Source organism: Equus quagga, chromosome 14 (genome assembly GCF_021613505.1).
Source record: "Equus quagga isolate Etosha38 chromosome 14, UCLA_HA_Equagga_1.0, whole genome shotgun sequence".
Lineage (NCBI taxonomy): Eukaryota > Metazoa > Chordata > Mammalia > Perissodactyla > Equidae > Equus > Equus quagga.
In genome coordinates, this window is record NC_060280.1 from 30027155 (window position 1) to 30048158 (window position 21004).

The 21004-nt window shown below is 45.2% G+C and overlaps 1 protein-coding gene across 2 annotated transcripts in view; it reads right to left on the reverse strand.

Annotated features, from left to right (window-relative positions):
- MAP6 (microtubule associated protein 6) overlaps positions 1-20437 on the reverse strand; it is a 75119-nt gene extending 54682 nt beyond the window's left edge. For both annotated transcript variants that reach the window (XM_046685427.1, XM_046685428.1), the window contains exon 1: positions 18032-20437. In XM_046685427.1, coding sequence (XP_046541383.1) covers positions 18032-19152 — 1121 coding nt within the window. In that variant the 5' untranslated portion in view covers positions 19153-20437. The remainder of the gene's footprint in view (positions 1-18031) is intronic.
- Positions 20438-21004: the final 567 nt, after the last annotated feature.

Below are 21004 nucleotides of genomic sequence, written 5' to 3' on the forward strand. Positions count from 1 at the left end.
CATAGGACAGGGGGACCCTGAAACACCTCTCTGGAGCTAACCCATCACTGCTCCAGACGGCCACTTTTACAACCCACGATAAAAACTTAAAACCATGTGAGGGGATGACTAGCATCCTAAGAACTTGAAATAAAATCATGACCTGAAAGAGGCTATAAAATAAATGTTTAAAGACACAGATAAAGAAATCATATTGAGACAACAGGGCACTATGATAAAAGAAGAGCATATCTGACAAAAATCGAGTAGAACTTCTAGAAATGAAATATCATAGAAATTCAAAACTCAGTGGATAAGGTAAAATCATATTTGTGAAAATTAGTGATAAATTGAAAAAATTATCCAGAATGAAGCACAAAGAAGTAAGATAGGTGAAAAATAAGAAGGAGTGGTTAAAAGACAGGGAGGATATAAGAAGAAGAAATAGCAAATGTCTAATGTAAGTTCCAAGGGAGAGAATAGAGAAAACAGAGTGAGGCATAATTCAGAGATACAGGCTGAGAAATTCACGGAACTGAAAAGCAACGCATCTTCAAATTCAGGAAAACAATGAGTCTCAAGCATAACACATAAAAATAAATCCACGCATGGATGCATTATAGCAAACTGCAGAACAGCGAAGACAAAGAGAGAAAGCCTTAAATAAAACAGGGAGGAGAGACTTTACAGAAAGCAGTGACTGCTAGAGTGACAGCAGACCCCTCAGAGGCGACAACAGAGGCCAGCACACAGAGGAATGGTGTCGTCACAGTGCTAAGAGAAAACTACTGTTTACCTAGAATTCTTCACCCAGCTAATTACCCCTAATGCATGAGGGCGAGACAAAGATATTTCTGACAAAGGACATACTTCCAGAAGTCAAGAGTGGGATTCAAAAAGCAATGGTAGCAAAATACTACTGAATATTGGGGCAAGTCTAAATGAGCATTGGATATAAAAATTTTATTACTAGTTGTTTCTAAATTAGAGGACTTATAAAGCAAAGATGAGCTAAAATATAGGACAACAAGAACACGGAATTTGGGGGAAGTGATCAGAGGTAAAGTTTGACTAACCTGAAACCTTGTTAAGTCCGACATGCAGATTAAAAACAAGGTGAGCCCCCAAAACAAACCACCCAACAGAAACCAGAAATAGAATATGTTACTTACACACAGGAGGGAAGACAGAAAAATGTAATGGAATGGGCCAAAGAAGGAGCAAAGGAAAATCATGGTAAATAGAAAATCCAAGAAAACCAGAAGAGAAAATATTACAAGTAGTGAGAATTCAGCAAGTTTACAGGCACAAGATGAATATGCAGCAATCAGCATTGTTCCTACACATCACCAACAACCAAAGAGAAAGGAAAACAGAAGAAAAATCTCATTCACAATAGCAACACAATCGAGAAAACATCTAGGAAAAAACAAAAAAATACCTTTTTGAAGGATATAAAAGAAGACCCAAGTAAATAGAATGACATATCTCGTTTATACAGAGAAAGACTCAGTATCATAGAGATGTCAATTTTCAGATTAATCTATAACTTTAACCCCAAGTCCATCAAAATCTCAATAGCAATTTTTACGTTACTTAAAAACTGAGTCCAAAATACATGTGGAAGGATAAATGTCTAAGAAAGCCCAAGACAACTCTGAAAAAGAACAACCAAGAGGGAGACCTGACCTGGTCAAAATAAAAACATATTACAAGGCTATAATAATTAGGTAAGTGCAGTATTTGTTGGGAATAGACAAGCAGGTCAACACAACAAACAGAGAGCCCAGAAACACACCCACACAAAACAGCGAACAGGCGCTAAGACAGAGGGAACTTTTTAAATCAGGGGAGAAGAATGACCTGTCAGACAGATGCATTTGGATCACTGGCTTTCTACATGGAAGAAGGTGAAAACGTATCCCCATCTCACACAAGACACAAAAACTATTTCCAGGTGTATCACAAACCTAAACGTGAAAAACGCATTCATTCATTCACTCTCTAACAAAATCCCTCCATCTAGATAGAGATGATGGTAGTGCTTATCAAGCATCATCTTCTTACAAATGTAGTTTGGACTGGGACTATCACGACGTGCTACAGCACTCCCCAGAGAACGATGCTGTTAGATTAGACTCTCAGCAGCTACAATTGCCAAGGCCTTGCTTCAACTCACAGCCAGCCTGTGGCCACCTCTGGAGAGATAGATGCTGGATTAGGGCTTCTTCGAGGAGTCAAAACAATCCAATTACGGTAGAGCTTTCTTCTGTGCTATTCTTGTGTGCTGAATCCTAGGCAAGTGGATTATGTCCCCCTGCACCTTTTAATGCCACTTATGCCTCGCCTATTTTTTTTTTTAAATCCTTGTTCCAGCTCCCAGCGGAACCTCACACAAAATGGTCATAGCGACCAGAGTCTAATATTATCGACAATGGTGACTCCTGTACCTTGTATCCGTGGTTGCTACAAGAGATGCATTGGTTACCCATTATATACGAAGACAAAGAGACTCTCACACATACATTAATGCCCTGTTGCTTTTCAGTTGTAAGGAAACAAGAGAGCAACTATGCCACTTGGGAAGAATGAGGAATAAGGCACAGCCAAACCAAGTATTCTCGGGCACTTTGTTCAGGAGGTTGTTTGCTACTTAAATACGGAGTCTGAAACTTGGTAGCACAATATTCTGCCTTCAGTAATATAGATGAGAGACTAACATGCTGTGGTCCATGAGCCAAATCTGGCCCTCTATCTGTTTTTGTTCAGCCGTCAGCTAACAATGGTTTTTGTAGATAAATATTTGCAATCAATTTGATGAAAGGGAACACTAATTTTGAACCTGTTTCAGCAATTGTAATTCCCCTAAAAAAATCCATTTTTCTCATTAGCAGATCAGTATTACAAAAGATTGTATTCAATTTTTATTATTATATTTTGAATTTCAGCAATAACATTTTGGGGAAATTTGTTCTTTCTTGTTATGTAACATATAAGGGCCAGCAAAGCCAAACATACTTACTATTTATCCCTTTACAGAAAGTATGCTGACCATGGGTCTAGACTTTTCCAGACTCATCTCTTGCTGTGTCATTCCTCACACGTGGAACGCCTATCATATCTGAATATCTGTGGGTCCCCAAATGCACATCTAGCTCTCCATGCTCCAGCTGTCCCTTCTGCCTGGAATGTGTCACCTCCCTGCGCGCCTGATTCTGTTGCCTACTGAAATCAGACTGACCCTTCCAGGTCCAGCTCAGACGCTATTCTCCCTTCTGAAGTCTTCCCTGATCCTTCCAGTCAGAACTGATAATGTTCCTCTGTTCAAAAAGCAAGTGACATTCTACAGAACTTAATTCACTTTGTTACAGTTAGGAGTTCTCATCCATGGCTGTCTTCTCTCCTGGGCAGGTAGCCTCATATACATGGTGGGAAATTGACAAATGTTTGTTTAATGGATGAATAATTGACTGACACACTAACAGGAAATGAAGGAATAAATAATAAAAAACTAATCTGACTTCTGTTGGAAGCGTGAGCTAAACTCTAAAATGATTGTCTGGCTTTTGTTCTTGCCAGCGACTTATGTGCCTACTCACAGGAAGGAATGTCCTCTCCACAGCATAGATGTAGGAAATTAAAAGGATGGAAAATTGTCTATTGACACACATACTACAGTAGTGAGTACCATTTAGAAATAATACTGCCATCCATCCTTAGAAACCTTGATAATACTGCCTTCTCACACCATCGGGCTGTTGGACGTACGTGCCGGGTATGTGCAGAAATACTCCTGTTGCCATCGCTACTCCTTATCCTCCACCTGGATCTCTCCCCCACTGATACGACATCCATGACTCCTCATTTTCCCTCTCCCGCGGCCCCTAACAGGATCTCAGCATCTGAACTGCATAGCTAACCCCATGGCTCACTAAATCCACAAGGGAGAGGTGGTTATCGGGGAGCTCTGAGAAGAATGGCAACGGGCCTGTTCACTTGCTGAGAGTCGTTCTGTCAACACTGGTTGAGCTCTCCTCTGTGTCAGGCCCAGGGAAAGGGATGAAACGACAAGGCCAGGCCCTGTCCACAAGGAACTCAGGCTAAAGGGACTTTCCTATACAAGGAACAGCCAGGCAAACTCACGTGAAACATGCCAAATCCTTGGGAGGTGTCCTTGGGGCCCCTGGGATTTTGAGGAGATATCAGCATAATGCTGCCAAAGAGGCACAGTCATTGCAGTCCAACAGAGGAAATTCATTCTATCCAGAGATTGTACACAATCAACCCATTCTCTGACCAGTGGCACGCAGGTAGTTAGAAATCCAGACCCGGGTAAAAATTAGGTAACATCACTTTACTTACACATAGAAACATCTCCAAATTCATTTTCAGAGCAAATTTAAATTTTTAACAATCGTTCTTTTCTAATTTCTTTCATTAAGATTCTAATTTTATGTTTCTTGTTGTATGCATGCAATGTTTCTATGTATACAAAGTTGCAAAAGCCTGACCTCTCCACACAATGCATATTTGCCCAGTGACTCAGAGATGCTTGTTGGACTAAAAAATACTCATAGAAAATCTTTTGGGGCCAGCCCCACGGCCAAGTGGTTAAGTTCGTGTGCTCTGCTTTGGGGGCCCAGGGTTTCACCAGTTCGGATCCTGGGTGTGGACATGGCACTGCTCATCAGGCCATGCTGAGACAGCGTCCCACATGCCACAACTAGAAGGACCTACAACTATAATATACAACTGTGTACTGGGGGCTTTGGGGAGATGAAGAAGGGGGAAAAAAAAAGATTGGCAACAGTTGTTAGCTCAGGTGCCATTCTTTAAAAAAAAAAAGAAAGAAAGAAAGAAAGAAAGAAAATCTTTTATCTGAGCATTTCACAATCGTCTTCCCAGAAATTCAGAATGTATGCCCACAGAAGAGCAAAAGTACCTCTTTCTATTAGCCAAGTGGTACTCAACCCACTGGAGATAACGATGATGAGGATGGTTGCCATTTGGATGCTAAGTGCTGTACATACATCATTCATTCATTTGTTCAATTAATATTATTAAGAATCTCCTAAATGCCATGGCCTAAGCTTGGTGCCGGGATGCAATGGTAAATAAGACAGGTAAGAGAGTTAAGACTTAATGGAATGTTAAATCTTTCGACAACCTTGCAAGGTATTTATTGATGTTTCTGTTTTACCAACAAGGAAGCAAAACCAGAGAAAAGAGGTTAAGTAACTCGCCCAAAGTCATATAATTAATAAGTGGTGAGTAGAATTTAAAGCAAAAGCCCCAAATAAAGGTAGGCATCTGAGAGGAGCTGGATGTACTAGCAAGGACTGTATTCTTAGATAGCCGACTTCATTCTTATCTCATTGTTAAAGACCTCTGGGAAGGAATACATAGCTCCTAATCTTTTGCCTTCCCAATGGAACTAATTCCATGCTTTTGACACGCTGCACAGGTACACCTCCTCAGGGAGGGGGTCCCTGATTCAGACTGAGTCAGATCCCCCTTTCTTCTATATCCCCTCAATACCTCGTGCATGTTTCTTTTATTGCACACACTACCACTACTATAGTTTTCTTAATATGTGTTTCTCTCACTAGACCAGGAGCTCCTTTAGGACAGGCACCACATGTAATTCATTTCTTTATCCTCAGGTCCTAGCATATTGCCTGATACAAGATGTGACAGATGTTTGTTGAATGAATAAATGAAAGACTTTCACTGATAACCTACTCTATTCCATTCTCTCAATGATGATAATAAAAGTTGCCAGCGCTTAACTGTGATGGGCATGCACTGTGGACAACCATTAGCTCCCTCCATCTTCATTATGACTCTATGACGTCACGGCTATGCAATTATCCCCATTCCGCTAATGAGAAAACAAAGGCTTTCTCAAGGTCACAGAGATTTTAAATTATAGAGACATGATCCAAACCCAGTTTTAATGGTCACCAAATCTTTCACAGGACACCAGGACACCTCCCAGAACTCATACAACCCCTTCCATGAATCTTCCAACAGAATGGACTAAACCTTATTGTGGTCCTAGAGACCTCTGGCCCCAGATGGTAACCCTCACCAGGGCCTGCCTGGTCCTTTAGATACCTGCGTCCCTGTTGTCTCCCTCACAAGATGGCGATCTCCCGCGAGCAGGGGCCATGTGCTCTGCACCTCGAGTGCTCACAGCCCACAGCCTCAGCCTTTGCAGGCTCTTAGATGCGGCACTGAACTTGGAATAAACATAATATTAAGCCCACTGCAACATTATTATGATATTACAATCAAATAAATCCAACCTAATTCCTGCTTTTATAGTATAAGCCTCTTTCACAATGGACTAAAAGCCCTGAAGGATAGGAAGGATTTAGGAAGAAGATGGGCGGAGGGCAGGAGGGAAAACTGCGGGCAAAATCCAGCAGGATTTACATGTGGGGCTTGTCAAGGCCCAGCTCAGGCTGTGATTTGGTCAGATCACCCGCTTGGGCCCGTGATTTAATGTACAACCAGAACAGAGAACCCCCAGGAAAAAGCATCAGTGTGGGTGGGGAGCAGAGGGCAAAAACGCTGGAAGCACCAGCGAGGTCCGATTCCGGGGGGCCTTGACTGCAGGCTTCGGGGAGTGGAAGGGGATCCGTGGAGCGTTCAGGACAAGGAACGGTGAGACCAGCCACCCCTCTCCACTGCAGAAACACGTGGGTGAAAGAGGATGGCACGGGCTTAGGAAAGAGGGGGCCAGAAGGACAGCAGGAAGGTTGGGCGAGGCACGGCAGACCTCCGAGGAATGGCCTGGAGAATTGGGGGGACAGGGCAGGGTTCTGCATGAGCTGCATGAGTAAGACACGGCTGTAAGCTGGAAAGAGGAGAACCAGGTTACTGAGCCAGCTCGGCCACTGACTAGGTGTGACCTCAGTCCCCAGACCTCCCTGACTCTGTTCTTCATCTTTAAAGATAGAGACGTTTACCTTACAAGGTCATTATGAAGTATAAATAAAAAGAGATGTTACAGCAATTGAGCAATGGGCACCGGGTAAGCACTCAGCAAACGAGGCTGCAACCCGCTGCCGTCCCTGTTCTCCCTAAGACGCTGCTCTTGGCTTTCCACCGGTATCTCTTTCACCCAGTCCTATGGTTTAGCAGAGAACAATTCTCAGGGGCTAAGAAGGTTGTGAAAATGCACTCCAGGATACGCCACAGCTTGGCCAACTTTTTGAAGTCACTCCACAAAATGGACAGTGACCACAGAGAACGAGGTAGTGGAGGAGACAGTGTTTCATGGAGCCACTTGTGGTAGGTTTCGTGGCTTGAGGCCTGGGCCCAAGTTCCCCACCAAAAGAGGGTACCCCAGCTGCGGTCCTGCAAAAGCCTCTTCATTCAGTTTGAAAGCAAATACACACTGACGTGGGCTACGCTAGGACAAGGCAGGCTGAAGAGGCATTCTCTTATGTAATACGCACACGGAGGAGCTCCTGCAGGGAACACAGAGGGCTAGAGGCAGGGGCGGCGGAGGTGGGGATGGTGGTGGGGTCTGTGCTCCCGCTCTCAGATGGGGACAACGCACACTCATCCTTGACTGACTCTTTTTCTGCCCATCACTGATATGTCAGTGCTTGCTGGGCCGTGGCCTCGGCATCTCTCCTTCTCACCCTCTTTATCCCCACCCACCCTGACGCCTGTGAGTTTGATCCTCACTGACAGCTCAATGTCCACATCTATCTTCTCTATTCTGCCCTTTCTCCTGAGCATCAAACCTGTATCTCCATTTACTTAGTTTGTAATTTGGTTTTTATTTTTTTGTTGAGGTATAACATACATAGAATAAAGTTCATAAATCTTAATTGTTTGTATGTATAGATGCCCATAACCACCACCTAGATCAAGACAAAGAGTATTTCCAACATCTCAGAAGGTTCTCTCAAGCTCCCTCTCAGCCAGCTGCCCACCCTACCCTCAGAGATCACCACTCTTCTGACTTCCATCCCCATCAATTACTTCTGCCTGTTGAAATTCATATAAATGAATCATTCAGTAAGCACCCTGGTATCTGGTTTCTTTCACTCACCATTATATCTGTTAGATCTATCCACATTATTGAGTATTGTAGTAATAATTTCCTTTTCATTGCTACACAACAGTGGTTCTCAAACAGGGACAATTTTGCTCCTCCCAGGGGGCATTCAGCAATGTTTGCAAACATTTTTGATTCTCACAACTCGGACGGTGGGTGGTAGGGAATGCCATTGGCATTGAGTGGGTAGAGGCCAGGGATGTGCCAAACACCTTACAATGCACAGGACGGCTCCTCACCACAAAGAGTTATCCAGGGGCTGGCCCCGTGGCTGAGGGGTTAAGCTCGCACTCCGCTTCGGCAGCCCAGGGTTTTGCCGGTTCAGATCCTGGGCACAGACATGGCACTGCTCACCAAGCCATGCTGAAGCAGCATCCCACATGCCACAACTAGAAGGACCCACAACTAAAAATACACAACTATGTACCAGGGGCTTTGGGGAGAAAAAGGAAAAATAAAATTTAAAAAATAAAACTGTTCACTTTAAAAAAAAAAAAAGATCCTTAACTTAATGGTATCTGCAAAGTCCCTTTTGCTTTGTAATATAACACATTCACAGGTTCCAGAAATTAGTATGTGGACACCTTTGGGTGGGGGAGGGGAGCATTACTCTGCCTACCACACCACGCTCTATGATATTCCACTGTATGAATACACCACAATTCCTCTCTCTGATTGGTGATGGACATTTGGGTTGTTTTTACCTTTTAGCTATTTTTAATGAGGCTGCTATACACATTCTTGTACAAGCCTTCTGCTCTCGCTTCCGGAAAGTATATATTCCAGGACCCAGCTGCTGGGTCACAGGGGAAACACACGTTTAACTTGAACAGATAATGCTAAAAAGTTTTATAAAGTGATTATACCAATCTACACCCTTACTAGCAGTGTGGGTTTCTATTTTCATTTTCAACTGAACATCTCCATGTAGACCTTTCAAAGACACTTCATATTCAACTTGTCCAAAACTGTGCTGTCCAGCCCAGTGAATGACTGTCTCCCCAGACATCCAAGCATGAGACCTGGGAAACATCCTAGACCCTTCCCTTTCCCTTTCTGCTTACTTCCGATCAGCCGCTACAGGATTTTACTCTGCACCATCAGGGCCTGTTCACATTCTTTCCTGCTGGAGGTCTTCATCATCTCTCACCTGGACTCCAGCTTCCTCCCTGGACGCCATGCTCCGAGCCTAATCCCCTCCAATCCATCCATCCCAGTGCTGTCAAAGCCACCTTTTCTAAAATCCAAACCTAATCCTTCTGTCTTTGCTTACAGAATAAGAGAGCTGGCCCCAGCCTACCTGCCCGGCCCACCTCTCACCATTCTATCCTCATCCAATGAGACCCCTAGGTTCTACCTGCACAGAACTGCTTACTGCTTCTCTTCTTCTACTTTTACTCAAATTTATCCTTTCTCCATTTAATGCCTATTCATCCTTGAATATTCAGCCTACCAGTCCCTTCTCTACTGAACCCTTCCCCTGATAACCTTCAAATCAAGTAGACTTAGGCCCTCTTGTCCTCTGTGCCCCACCATAGCCCGCACAGACATTTTATCAGGGCACTTATAACTTTTCAGCACACTTGTCTCTACCTAATAAACACAAGCCTTTTGCAAGCAAGGACTACTTTGTCATCCTATGACTTAGCCTGATACATAATAGACACTATGCAATGTTCACAAGACTGAAACTCAGTTGGGACTATACATGTAAATATAACATGGAGAAAGTGCCCAGTGAAGAGAAAGACTAGCAGACAACGTCTGTGCCTTCAAGACTCTTAAAACCTAAGGCAGACAGGAGACCTTGTGGGTCCTAAGCTCTAACAGGGAAATAATAGTACCATTTCTGCAGGGCGACTATAAAGATTACAGGAGAAAATGCATCTAAGCTTTCTAACAGTCTACCAGATACAGAATAGGCACTCAATTAGCTACTATTATTATTTCTAATGGCAAAAACCAGCATCTTCAGTGAATACCAACAGAATTTTCAGTTTGCTGGTTGAGGTCCATCTTGTGGTTTTCTTCATTTAGCAGAGAATTAGAAGCTCACCTGTCTACATTTATACAACTGACATAATTTGTAAAGCCAAAGCTGCGTTGATTATGGAGAAGGCTCCTTAATCCTCGTAGACATTTGCTGGATTATTTTTCTATAAGCCTGACTTTTTCTTTAAGTTCATATATGCATTGATGCTATGTTTTCCTAGGAGAGCAACCAAGAATTAATTGTGTGCATCTTATCTCCTCTCTTCTTTGTTGGTTAGTCTCAGTCAACACTGAATCTCTGAGAGTTAACAGCACAAGTCAACCAATGATACAGCAAAATGCTTTGCACACAGTAATTCCTCAGGAAAAATTTCCAAGTAGGCATAAGGCATTGCTGAATTAGGTACTCGATGTGGTTTCCATGATCGTCTCTCTCCTGGTTTTCTTCCCTCCCCTCTAATCACTCCTTCTTTATCTTTTCCATAGCTATTCCTTCTGCTGTCAGTACTCTCAACTACCTATATCTCTCAGGGTTCCATTCTCTGATGGACAATTTTCTCTACTCCCTCTCCAGGGAGGATTTTTTCCTCCTCCTATGGCTTTCATAACTTCCACAGGGTGTTTCAAATCTATATTTACAGCCCAGATCTCTCTCCTATGCCTCAGATCCATTTACTCAACCACCCTTGAACACTTCTTGTCAGATATCCCATTGACAACTCAAATTCTAGATACTAAAATGTAAGCTCAACTTCCACTTCTGACTTTTTTCTCCTCTATAGTCACTATAGAAGTCTAAATAAAAGTCTGTTCCAGTGACTAGCACCACTACCACTTACCCAAACCAGAAACACAAGAGTCATCCTGGATGACGTCCTCTTCCTTGCATCTCACTTGGTCAGTAAGATCTGTTGTTTTGTATCCATACTATGTTATAAATCTCCAATCTCCAGCCACAGTTCAGGCTTTATCATCTCCTCTGGATTATTTCAACAGCGTCCTTATTGGCCTTCCTTTCTCAAACCTCCCCAGGTCAGCCAACCAGAGGGAGCTTTATAAAATTTAAATCAAATTATGTTGTTCCCCTACTTAGATTCCTTCAGTGACTCATTCCTTTAGAAGAAAATCCAAACTCCTTAGTAGAAAGCAAAGCTGTTCCTAACCTGGCCTATGGCTACCTCTCTGAGCATAAAGAGAAAGAACAGTAAATAAGAGCAAAACTTACTGAAAAAAGAGATGATCGACAAAACCAAATATGATTCTTTGAAAAGACTAAAAAACTAAACAAACCTATATAAGACTAATCATAAAAAAAGAGAGAAGGCACAAATTAATACTAGGTGGGAAAAGGGGAACATAACTACAGATAAGTAGAGGTTATTTTTAAATCCACAAGATAATGCTATCATCAATTTTATGTCAACAAATTTAAAAATTAGAAGAAATGCAAACATTTCCAGAAAAATACCAATTACTAAAATTGACTCAAGAAGAAATACAAAACCTGAACAAATGAATCACTATAAAAGGCATCAAATTGGTAATAAAAAAGTAATCTCCCTATGAAAAAGACACCAGGCACAAAAAGCTTTACAGGAGAATCTTATCAGATATTTAAGGAACATGTTTTCTTATATGAATTGTTCCAAATAACTGAAAAGGAGGGAAATTTACCTCATTTTATAGAAATAACCTTGATCCCAATATTGTATAAGACCAATATAAAAAAGGAAAAAACTGTAGACTAATTTCACTTAGGAATACATATGCAAACATTCCAAATGAAAAACAGCAAACCAAATTCAGCATCATAAAATATATTTTTATCTAAGCAAGGTTTATCCCAGGAATGCAAAGATGGTTCAATATAAAAAAAAATCTATTATCAGATTAAAAAAGAAAAACTATATGATCCTTTTAGTTGATGCAGAAAAAGCATTCAATAAAATTCAACACCCACTCACATTTTTAGAAACCCCTAGTAAACTAGCATAAAGAGAAGTCGCTTAACCTGATATGAAGCTATGGCATAAAAACACAGAGCAAACCTCATACTTAATGATAAAATTTTAGAAGCATTCCCATGTCCCAAGGCAAAGATGCCTGTTATCACCTACCATCAAAAACTATATCAGATGTCCTAATCAATGCAGCAACACACACATAAAAAACGAGACATATAAATATTGAAAAGGAAGACAATAAATTGGTATTTGCTAAAAACATATACTATCTCCATAGACAGTCCAAGAGAGTCCACAGACAAAACCACAGAGTTTTGATTAACTGTAATTGGAGTGTGGTAAGTTTGCTGAAAACAAAGATTAACATATAAAAAATTAATGCATATGAGCAATAGCAAATTGGAACATGTTATACAATATACTCTTCACAATAGGAAGAATAATTAAAACTAGCTTTGAAAAAAAGAAAAGATGATAGTGTGGCATTAGCTCAGACTCAGGGAATAGAACAGAGAGCCCAGAAAGATATCCAAGTGTACATGACCCTTACGTGACAGAGGAGAGGTTACTGGGGATATTAGTAGGGAAAAGTTGAACTTTTAAAAAGGGCATTGGGATAAACGACTTTCCATATGGGAAAAAAGAAAATTAGATACCTACCCCATTCCATACATAAAGTTAAAATCCAGTTAGATTACCAAAGTCTTAAATATAGAAAAATAAAACCTTCACAACTAGAAGGACCTGCAACTAAGATATACAACTTTGTACCAGGGGGGATTTGGGGAGATAAAGCAAAAAAAAAAAAAAAAAAAGAAAGAAAGAAAGAAAGAAAGAAAAATAAAACCTAAAAACTGTTACGTGTGTGTGTGTAACTTTTGTGGAGAAAATTACAAAACGTAAGTGAAGGACATAAAAGATTTAGATAAATGGCAAGTGATACCATGTTTGCATATGGGAAAACTCAGCACCTTAAAGATAGCAAATCTCCTCAAACAGTGTGTGCCCAGGCAAAGCCTGAACTTCACCTGCGTCAAAATTACCTGAGTACTTGTTGAAATGTAGATTCTAAGGCTCCATCTTTTTTTTTTTTTTGAGGAAGATTAGCCCTGAGCTAACTGCTGCCAATCCTCCTCTTTTTGCTGAGGAAGACTGGCCCTGAGCTAACATCCATGCCCATCATCCTCTACTTTATATGTGGGACGCCTACCACAGCATGGCTTGCCAAGCTGTGCCATGTCTGCACCCGGGATCCGAACCTGCAAATCCTGGGCCGCCAAGATACAGAAGATGTGAACTTAACCGCTGCGCCACTGGGACCGCCAGCCCCCTAAGGCTCCATCTTAAACCTGCTGAATCAGCATGTCTGAGGACCAGGCCCAGGAAGCTGCATTTTGGAACGCTCTCCAGGTGATTCTTTTGGGTACTAAATTTGAAATCCTTGCCTTAGGGAAGAAGTTCATAACCTGAATTGCACAGGAGAATTATCTGGGACAGTCTTTAAAAGTTCAGATCCTGAGCCACACCCCAGCACAATTAAACCAGAATTTTTGGGCAAGGCACCCACGTCAGCACTTTCAAAGTTCTCCAGCGATTCCAATGTGTGGCCAAGGTTGAGGACCGCTGCCCTGGAAGAAGGTGCATCCAGAGTCAGGTCTGTGAGGTTCGCTGCCCCTCCTCATTTGCGCATTTACTTCTAGGGCTAGCCTCGTAGGATTTGGACTTATCTTGATTAAGGAAGACATAATTTCCTTACGTAATGGTTATAACTTATTTTCTATCCTCAGCGTCCAGGCTGATACAAAACAGGGGCTTGGTGGTCATTTTCTGAAATAAATTCAACTAAGTGAGAATGAATGAAACGAATCAATATGTAGGTGAATAAAGTTTTCATCAAACTCCAAAAATTCCACTGGACTCAACAAACCTATGTGGCTCCTAGGCACAATGTCGCACTGTGAGAGGTATAGAGATGCACAAAATACAGCCCTTCTCTTCAAGCGTTCAGGATCTGATGAGGGAGGGAGATACAGATACAAGTATCCTACAGTCGAGCAGACAATAAGAAGCGTACAGAATATGAAAAGGGAATCAAAGAAAAATCCTGAATGGCAGGACCTAGGAAGACGTTGTTGAAGATTCAGTACCTGAGACTGGCCTTGAAATGACTGGGACTTTCCCAGGAAGAAACCAGGGAAACTGGCAGTTGCCCCATAGGTATAGGGCAGTCCTGCACAGCATAAGCCAAGCCCAATGGCCCTTTCTCTAACCTTCATGGAAGACTGCGGGGCAGATATTAAAGGCCCCTTTTCTGTCTGACTTCCTCGTTACTGCTCTCATTTTTCAAATATTTTACCTCTGCTTTATTAATTCCACCTCCTGGTGCCTCAGCTGATTTCTTTCAGGGAAAGTTTTCATTAGCATTTCTATGGGGAGCACCTGCTACCCCATCTATCCCTATTAACTGAGGGCTAGGGCAAGGGGGCGACTGAGGGGGGAATTGTAATCCCCTCCTTATGACTCATCTATTCTCTAATTGAGAATGCTAGGTCTGAAGTCACAAATGGCTGCCCAGTGAAATCCATCCTGAATATTAAAGATGATAACAAAGACATGCTCCTCAATTTTATAATATCATCTATGTAACATGAATGTATTAAAATTAATCAACTTCATGATGGTGAATAATTCTAAAGATACCTCAGATACCACTTGAATGCAAAAATCCCAAGCTAGGATAGGTTACGAATTAGCTGAACTGTTGACTAGGGAAGCTTTCTCAAAGCCACAGTGTCAAACGACATTTGATGTTATCTACAGACTGTAGATTGTAGGTGAAAATCAACTAGCACACGTACAACCCTGGGTGCTAAAAGTATATTTTACATTACATACCAATATATTAAGCTGATGGATTATGTGTCATTTCTCTATTTAAGCAAACTGCTCACACTGATGTCATGTGACAGATGTCATTCGGAAAACCCATGAGATAAACCAGTCACCATGGTGCAAATCACCATGATTTATGTAGAGTGGCAGAAGAAAAGGGTTTGTAAATCAAATTATCATTGAAATGGAGCCCATCTTGGCTTCCAAGGCCATATAAGGCTCATCTACAGCAGACACGGGGTATACTCAAATTCAGGAGATATTCAGTATCAGAACAAGGAAAAGAATGTGAGACAATAGGGAAGGAAAATCAATGTTCCAGATAAGCCTATATTCCCAGGCATTTTTTCTTTATAATATATTTAATTAATTGATTATCTTATTTCTTCGTATCTACTTTCACCCAAAGTGCATTTCCCTCTTATTGGTTAATTTTTCTTCTGGACCAAAAATAATGCTAAATTTCACATCAAATTTGTCATGCACTTAAATTGTCCATTAAAGAAATTGCTGTCTCTTAGCAAGTCATTCTCTTAATGTTTGAAAACCCTTCTGATTATACAGCAAAATGGAATTGCTGGCCCCAAAGTCATATGCATAATTAAATTTTACAGAAGACCCAAATTACAAAACAATATTTCTTGAGGTACTCAGAGATTTTTTTTGACAGGTTGATGGAGTTCTGATAGCCACTAAAAATAATAATTCTCACCAGCTGCGAGAGCATAGCATCCCCAGCCCCCACCCCATTTAACCCAATCACTTGTAGTGTGTGTGTGATTCTTAACCGTGAAGCAGAACATGCTTACTGTACAGTTAAGGTGTTGTTGGGGGGGGGGGGGAAGAGGCTATATGGAACAAAGGTACAACCCAAAATATTTGGAGTGAGTTGTATCTGAAGGGTGATTATTTCTGGACTGCCTGGCCAACCATCCATGGACAAAGCAAGTCCTACCAACTTGGATACATGAACTGAGTAGGATCACCAAAGATTTGAGAATCCGGGATCTCCTTAATGGGCACTGGCGCTATGGAGGTGAGGAGAGGTAGATTCTGCCTGGTAGGTGGTCAGGTTCCACTTGCCACAGGATAATAGACTGGAAGTAGGATGATGAAGAGGCCAGGCCAGGAGTCTGTGGGGTTGGGCCAAACCTAGGGTTCTCGGGAACAAAGTAGGGCCTGGATAACAAGAAAGCCATGGCAGAACCACAAAACTGTATCTTGGCTTTGTCTTTGATGCTTCTTAATTGTTTGCTTCCTTTCTTTTCTTTTTGATCCTTCCTTGGTAGCAGCATAAAGATATTGTGAAAATTCCACCTCCTCATTGCTATGAACCAAGGAAAAGGATCTGTGTTCTTCCCTGACCCAGAGCTTTAAAAGGAAGCGGTGTACTCCTGGGGGATCAGTGTGGTCACGATAACAATAAACCAAGGCAGAAACACCAAGTGGGAGGTGGAATTCAGGAAGAAGGAGTAGGGGCCAATGGATTAGCTGCTGCCCCTTATTGAGAAATGCTTTCCAGAGTTAAAACCCGGGGTGGTAGGGCGGGGCAGATTCTGTGTTAACAAGAGACGATGTCTATCTATGCTATTCTTTCCTCAGCAAATGGGGGAGTGTTTGTCTTGTTCACTGGAGATGGACATCAGTCTGACCTGAGGCTACATGTAGGGTCTTGGCAAAAGACACTAACTCTGCAGTCCTCCTGACCACACCCTCCTGCCAGAAGAAGGCAACTGGCTGTGGCATTGATGAAGGGCCCCATAAGCCATGTTCTGAACACCTCTAGCTCAGTTATTCATCATGCCCATCTGCTTCCCCAGAGACCCCAAGCCCAATGGTACACCTTCAGAATCAGCTGTGATCTGTTAGCTAATTGATTTGGTTTGAAACATAAGGGCAGGACTGAAAGCTAAGCATTCAGAAATATATATTGGATGGATGAAGGATGAGAAAGCAGGCTGGAAGGGCTGAGGCTGCAGCAGAGGGAGAATTCTAGAAGGATGGAGAGAGAGAGAGAAAGAGACAGAGAATGAATATGCTCTTGCTTAAAGGCATTTATTTACAAGGAATTTAAATGTGCTAAAGAGGAGGTTCTTAGTGATAAGAGAATGAGAAACACATCTGGAAAACAAGAAGGGAAGGAGAAAGGAGATGCCTCAATAGAGGAGAAGGCTGGAGGTATCCAGGAAGTGGTAATTGGAATAATGAGACATCATCTAGAAGGGTGGAAGGGAACCAAGACTGTACTAATCACCTACTATGTGCCAGGCACAATTCTCCTCCTGAATCATCTCATTTGATCTTCCCAATGTCTAGCACAGTGCTCAAAAAATATGTTGAATATTTAATATTAAATTGATAAATGGGTGAACAATTCTAAGAGAAGACTCTATTATTCCCAGAAAGGTTAAGAAACTTGTCCAATGTGTCAGAGTGAGTAAGAGGCATAAGGAATCTGACTTTGAAGCCTGAGTGGTTGAAGGAGGAGGGTGATTTACAAGGTCCCTGCAGAGAATCTGGAAAAGGGTGTGGTGCTTGGGTGTCTCCCAGGGACTGAGAGAGGAGAGGGAAGAAGAAAAGGCTGAGTGAACTGGGCCAGGGAGGAGCAGGAGAGGTCACTCTTTTTTCCGGGGCCCTGCAGGAAGGCACTCAGGCCCTTGGGGGACTGCTGAGCCAGCAAAGGCCAGTATCTAGGCTGATGCAGCTGGTGAGTTGGATGGGGCAGAATGGAAGCACAGACTGAGAAGAAATTGCAAAGGGTCTCTGTTGGGCAGGCAGGGGTTTGAGGTGGGGTGGGGATGAGGGAAAGGTGGCTGAAGTGGTAAAAAGAAAGACCTGGGCAGGCAGGGGTTTGAGGTGGGGTGGAGATGGGGCAAAGGTGGCTGAAGTGGTAAAAAGAAAGACCTAGGCAGGCTGGGGAGGATAATATAGCTTTCACAGGGGAAGGAGCAAAAGAGAAGTCGGCCACGGGAGGTTGTCTGGGATGGGGCTGGGGAGAGGGTGTGGCCTGGGATAGGAAGGGAAGGCTGAGTCAGAAGCCTGTGACGGGGAGCATGAGCCCTGGGTAGTCTGTGGGAGAGAGTAAGGATGGCCAGCCCTGTCGCGTGAGCTGTGGCCCGCGTCTCACCTGTAGGAGCTGCTCACCGCACTTGTCACCTCCTCGCGGATTTGCCTGTTGAGGGCGTCCGCCACTGCACGCCCCTTGCCACCCTCGGGGCCCGCGGCCTGGACCTGGGCCTGGGCCGCGCGCAGCGGTGTCTGCTCGGGCCCCAGCCCCTCGGCGCGACGCAGCATCCATGCGGGCCCGGGCTTCCTCCGTGTGTCGCGCTCGTCCCCACCAGACGCCTTTCCGGCGGCAAGGACACCTGCTCCGCCAGGGGCCGCCTCTTGCTCCGGGGCCTCAGCAGCGGGCCCACCCTCAGGGCCCGCAGCCTGGACCTGGGCCTGGGCTGCGGGCAGCGGTATCTGCTCGGGCCCCAGCCCCTCGGCGCGACGCAGCATCCAGGCGGGCCCGGGCTTCCTGCGTGTGTCTCGCTCGTCCCCACCGGACGCCTTTCCTGCCGCAAGAACACCAGCTCGGCCAGGGGCCGCCTCTTGCTCCGGGGCCTCAGCGGCGGCCGGCATTGGCCAGCGCTCCTGGCTCTGCGGCCGGCGCTTGGGCGCCCCGAGAATGGGCGCCGACGCCGCCTGGGAGGACGTGGCGATCTGCACGGGCTTAGGGATCCACGGGTGGTCCCCGCGGCGCGGCAGCGGCCAGGCGCGGAAGTCCTTCTGGTACTGGGTCTCGCGCTCGAAGGGCGCGTCGGAAGGCTGATACTCGCTGCGCGGCCGGCAGCTCGGCTCGGGCCGCTGCACCTTCCAGGCGCGATAGTCCTGCCGCATCACCGAGTCCGCGGGCCCCGCGCCGGAGGTGGAGCCGGAGACCGGACCCAGGCCCGGCCCGCTCCGGCCCCGGCCGGCCGCCGCCTCACGTTCGGCGCTAGGCCCGGGCGCCGGCCCTGTTGCCCGGGCAACTGCATCCAGCTCGGCCTGGGCCGGCTGCGTCTCTATGGCGACCGCGCGAGCCGAGGGGGGCGCGTGCGCCGGCTGCGCCGGCTGTTGCGGCGGCGGCGGCTGCGGCGGGGCCCCCGGGTGCTCCGTGGCCTCCGAGTACTTGGTGAAAACCAGCGGCACGGCGATATCCGCCTTGTCCAGCTGGTTCCAGAAACGGGCAATGCAGCAGGCCCGTGTGATGCACGGCCACGCCATGATGCTAACTGCTAGCTCTTTCTTTTTGTGGTTCTAAAGCAAGTCTCTAATCTTCCTTCAGTCCCCTGGCCCTCGACCAGCCGATCTGTTTCCCACCGTTTTTACTTTGGTGGCCTGAGTACCTCGCCCTCCTCCCTCAGAGAGCACCCGGGAAGGTCGGCCCGGCAAAGCTATCACTGAGATAAAGTCTATAAAGTCCCTCGATTTTACCAGCTGCAAACACCTCCCGGAGCCGCCTGCAAAGGTCTTGGGAGCGCAGTCTGCTGCAGGCACCGAAGGGTAAGAGACACGGCGTCCCCAAGTCCCCAGGCTCAGGCGTCTGGGACGCGCCCCTCCCTGAGGCTGCGGCGGCCCGCACACCCCGGCCAAGCGAAGCGACGCGAGGAGAGGTGGCTGCGGGCTTAAGCCATGGCGCAGAGGAAGGACCGGGCAGTGTGGCTACAGAGTCCGTGGATGAAGCTCTATTCTCCTTCCCGCCGGCGTCCCGTTGCAGCCGGCCACCTAGCAGGGCTTGGAGGCGATCACCTCCAGCGGAGACGGAGCATTGCTGCCGCCGCCGCCGCCGCCGCTGCTCCCAATGATGCTGCAGCCGCTGCTGCCGCCGTCTCTACTGCAGGGAAGCGGCCCCACCCTTTTCCGCCGCTCAGCAGGAAAAAAAAAAAAAAAAAAAAATACAGGAAAGATGCTGAGAGAAAGAGCGCTGCAAAAAAAAAATCACCTGCTGTCGTCAGGGCTCGCTGCTGGGAGCTCGCCCTCTCTCTTTCCCCTCCTCCCTCTGCTCTGGCTGCTCCTCCCTCCTCCGCTCCTAGGCAACAGCAGAATCTGGGGCCTAGGTGGATTCAAGTCCCAGGCTCGTGAAGACTTGCTGTCCTTAACTGGTTGCTTCCTCTCCGGGTGTCTCAGACTCCTCGTTTGTAAGATAGGACCAATCATGGAGGGGGGAGGGGAATAAATAACAAAATATGGAGGAAAGCCCTAGTGAAATATCTGTCCTAGAGTAGATGCTTTTTAAAAAGGGAGCTACTGTTATAGGTCAAAGTCACTGGGCTGGATTTGAACCAGGTTTGTCTGGCTCCCGATCCAAGCACTTGCCAGTCTTAGGCACAGGCCTTGCTCAGATGTGTGGCGATGGGATCCTCCAGGCTGGTGGTACCCTGGCTGTTCCTTTCCTAGGGGACAAGGGGTGTCTTAGAGCCCCCCAAGAGCCCAGGGGCCACACTAGGGGAGAGGCAGTACAAACAGGATTCTTGCAAGGGGCCCAAGTATGGAGGCTGGGGGTGGGTGGGAAACAGACAGTGTCCTGGGAAAGGGTGGGGCTTGACATGCAGCAGCGTTCTGACGTGTTCCTGCCCCCTGGCTTTTGCTCTTCCTCCACGTGGGAGGCAGAGGAGATTTTGGAGTTAGGCTGACCCGACTTGGCTGTGACACTTGGGCAAGTTGGGACAACCCTGGAACTGAATCTCCTCATCTGTAGAATGCAGGAAATAATAGCTGCCTCAAAGGGGTTTTGTGAATATAGGTAAGGACTCAGAGCAGGAGCTTTGAGTGAAAACAGATCTGTGAGGATTCAAATTCTGGCCTTTGCACTCCTTAGCTGTCTGACCATGGGCACATCGCTGCAACTTTCTGATCTTTAGTTTCATCGATGAATGGGAGAATCAATTCCCAACTTGCAAGCTTGTTCTGAGAATTAAAACGAGATAAAAGCACTCCGCACAACATTGGGCATGTAGCAATGGCTCAATAAATGATAGCAATTAGTATGCAAAGGGCCCACCCAGGAGACCCCTAGCTGGAGCTTCCTGAGGAGGCCAGCCACATGGACACCTTCTCCAGGAAGACCTCTTGTTCT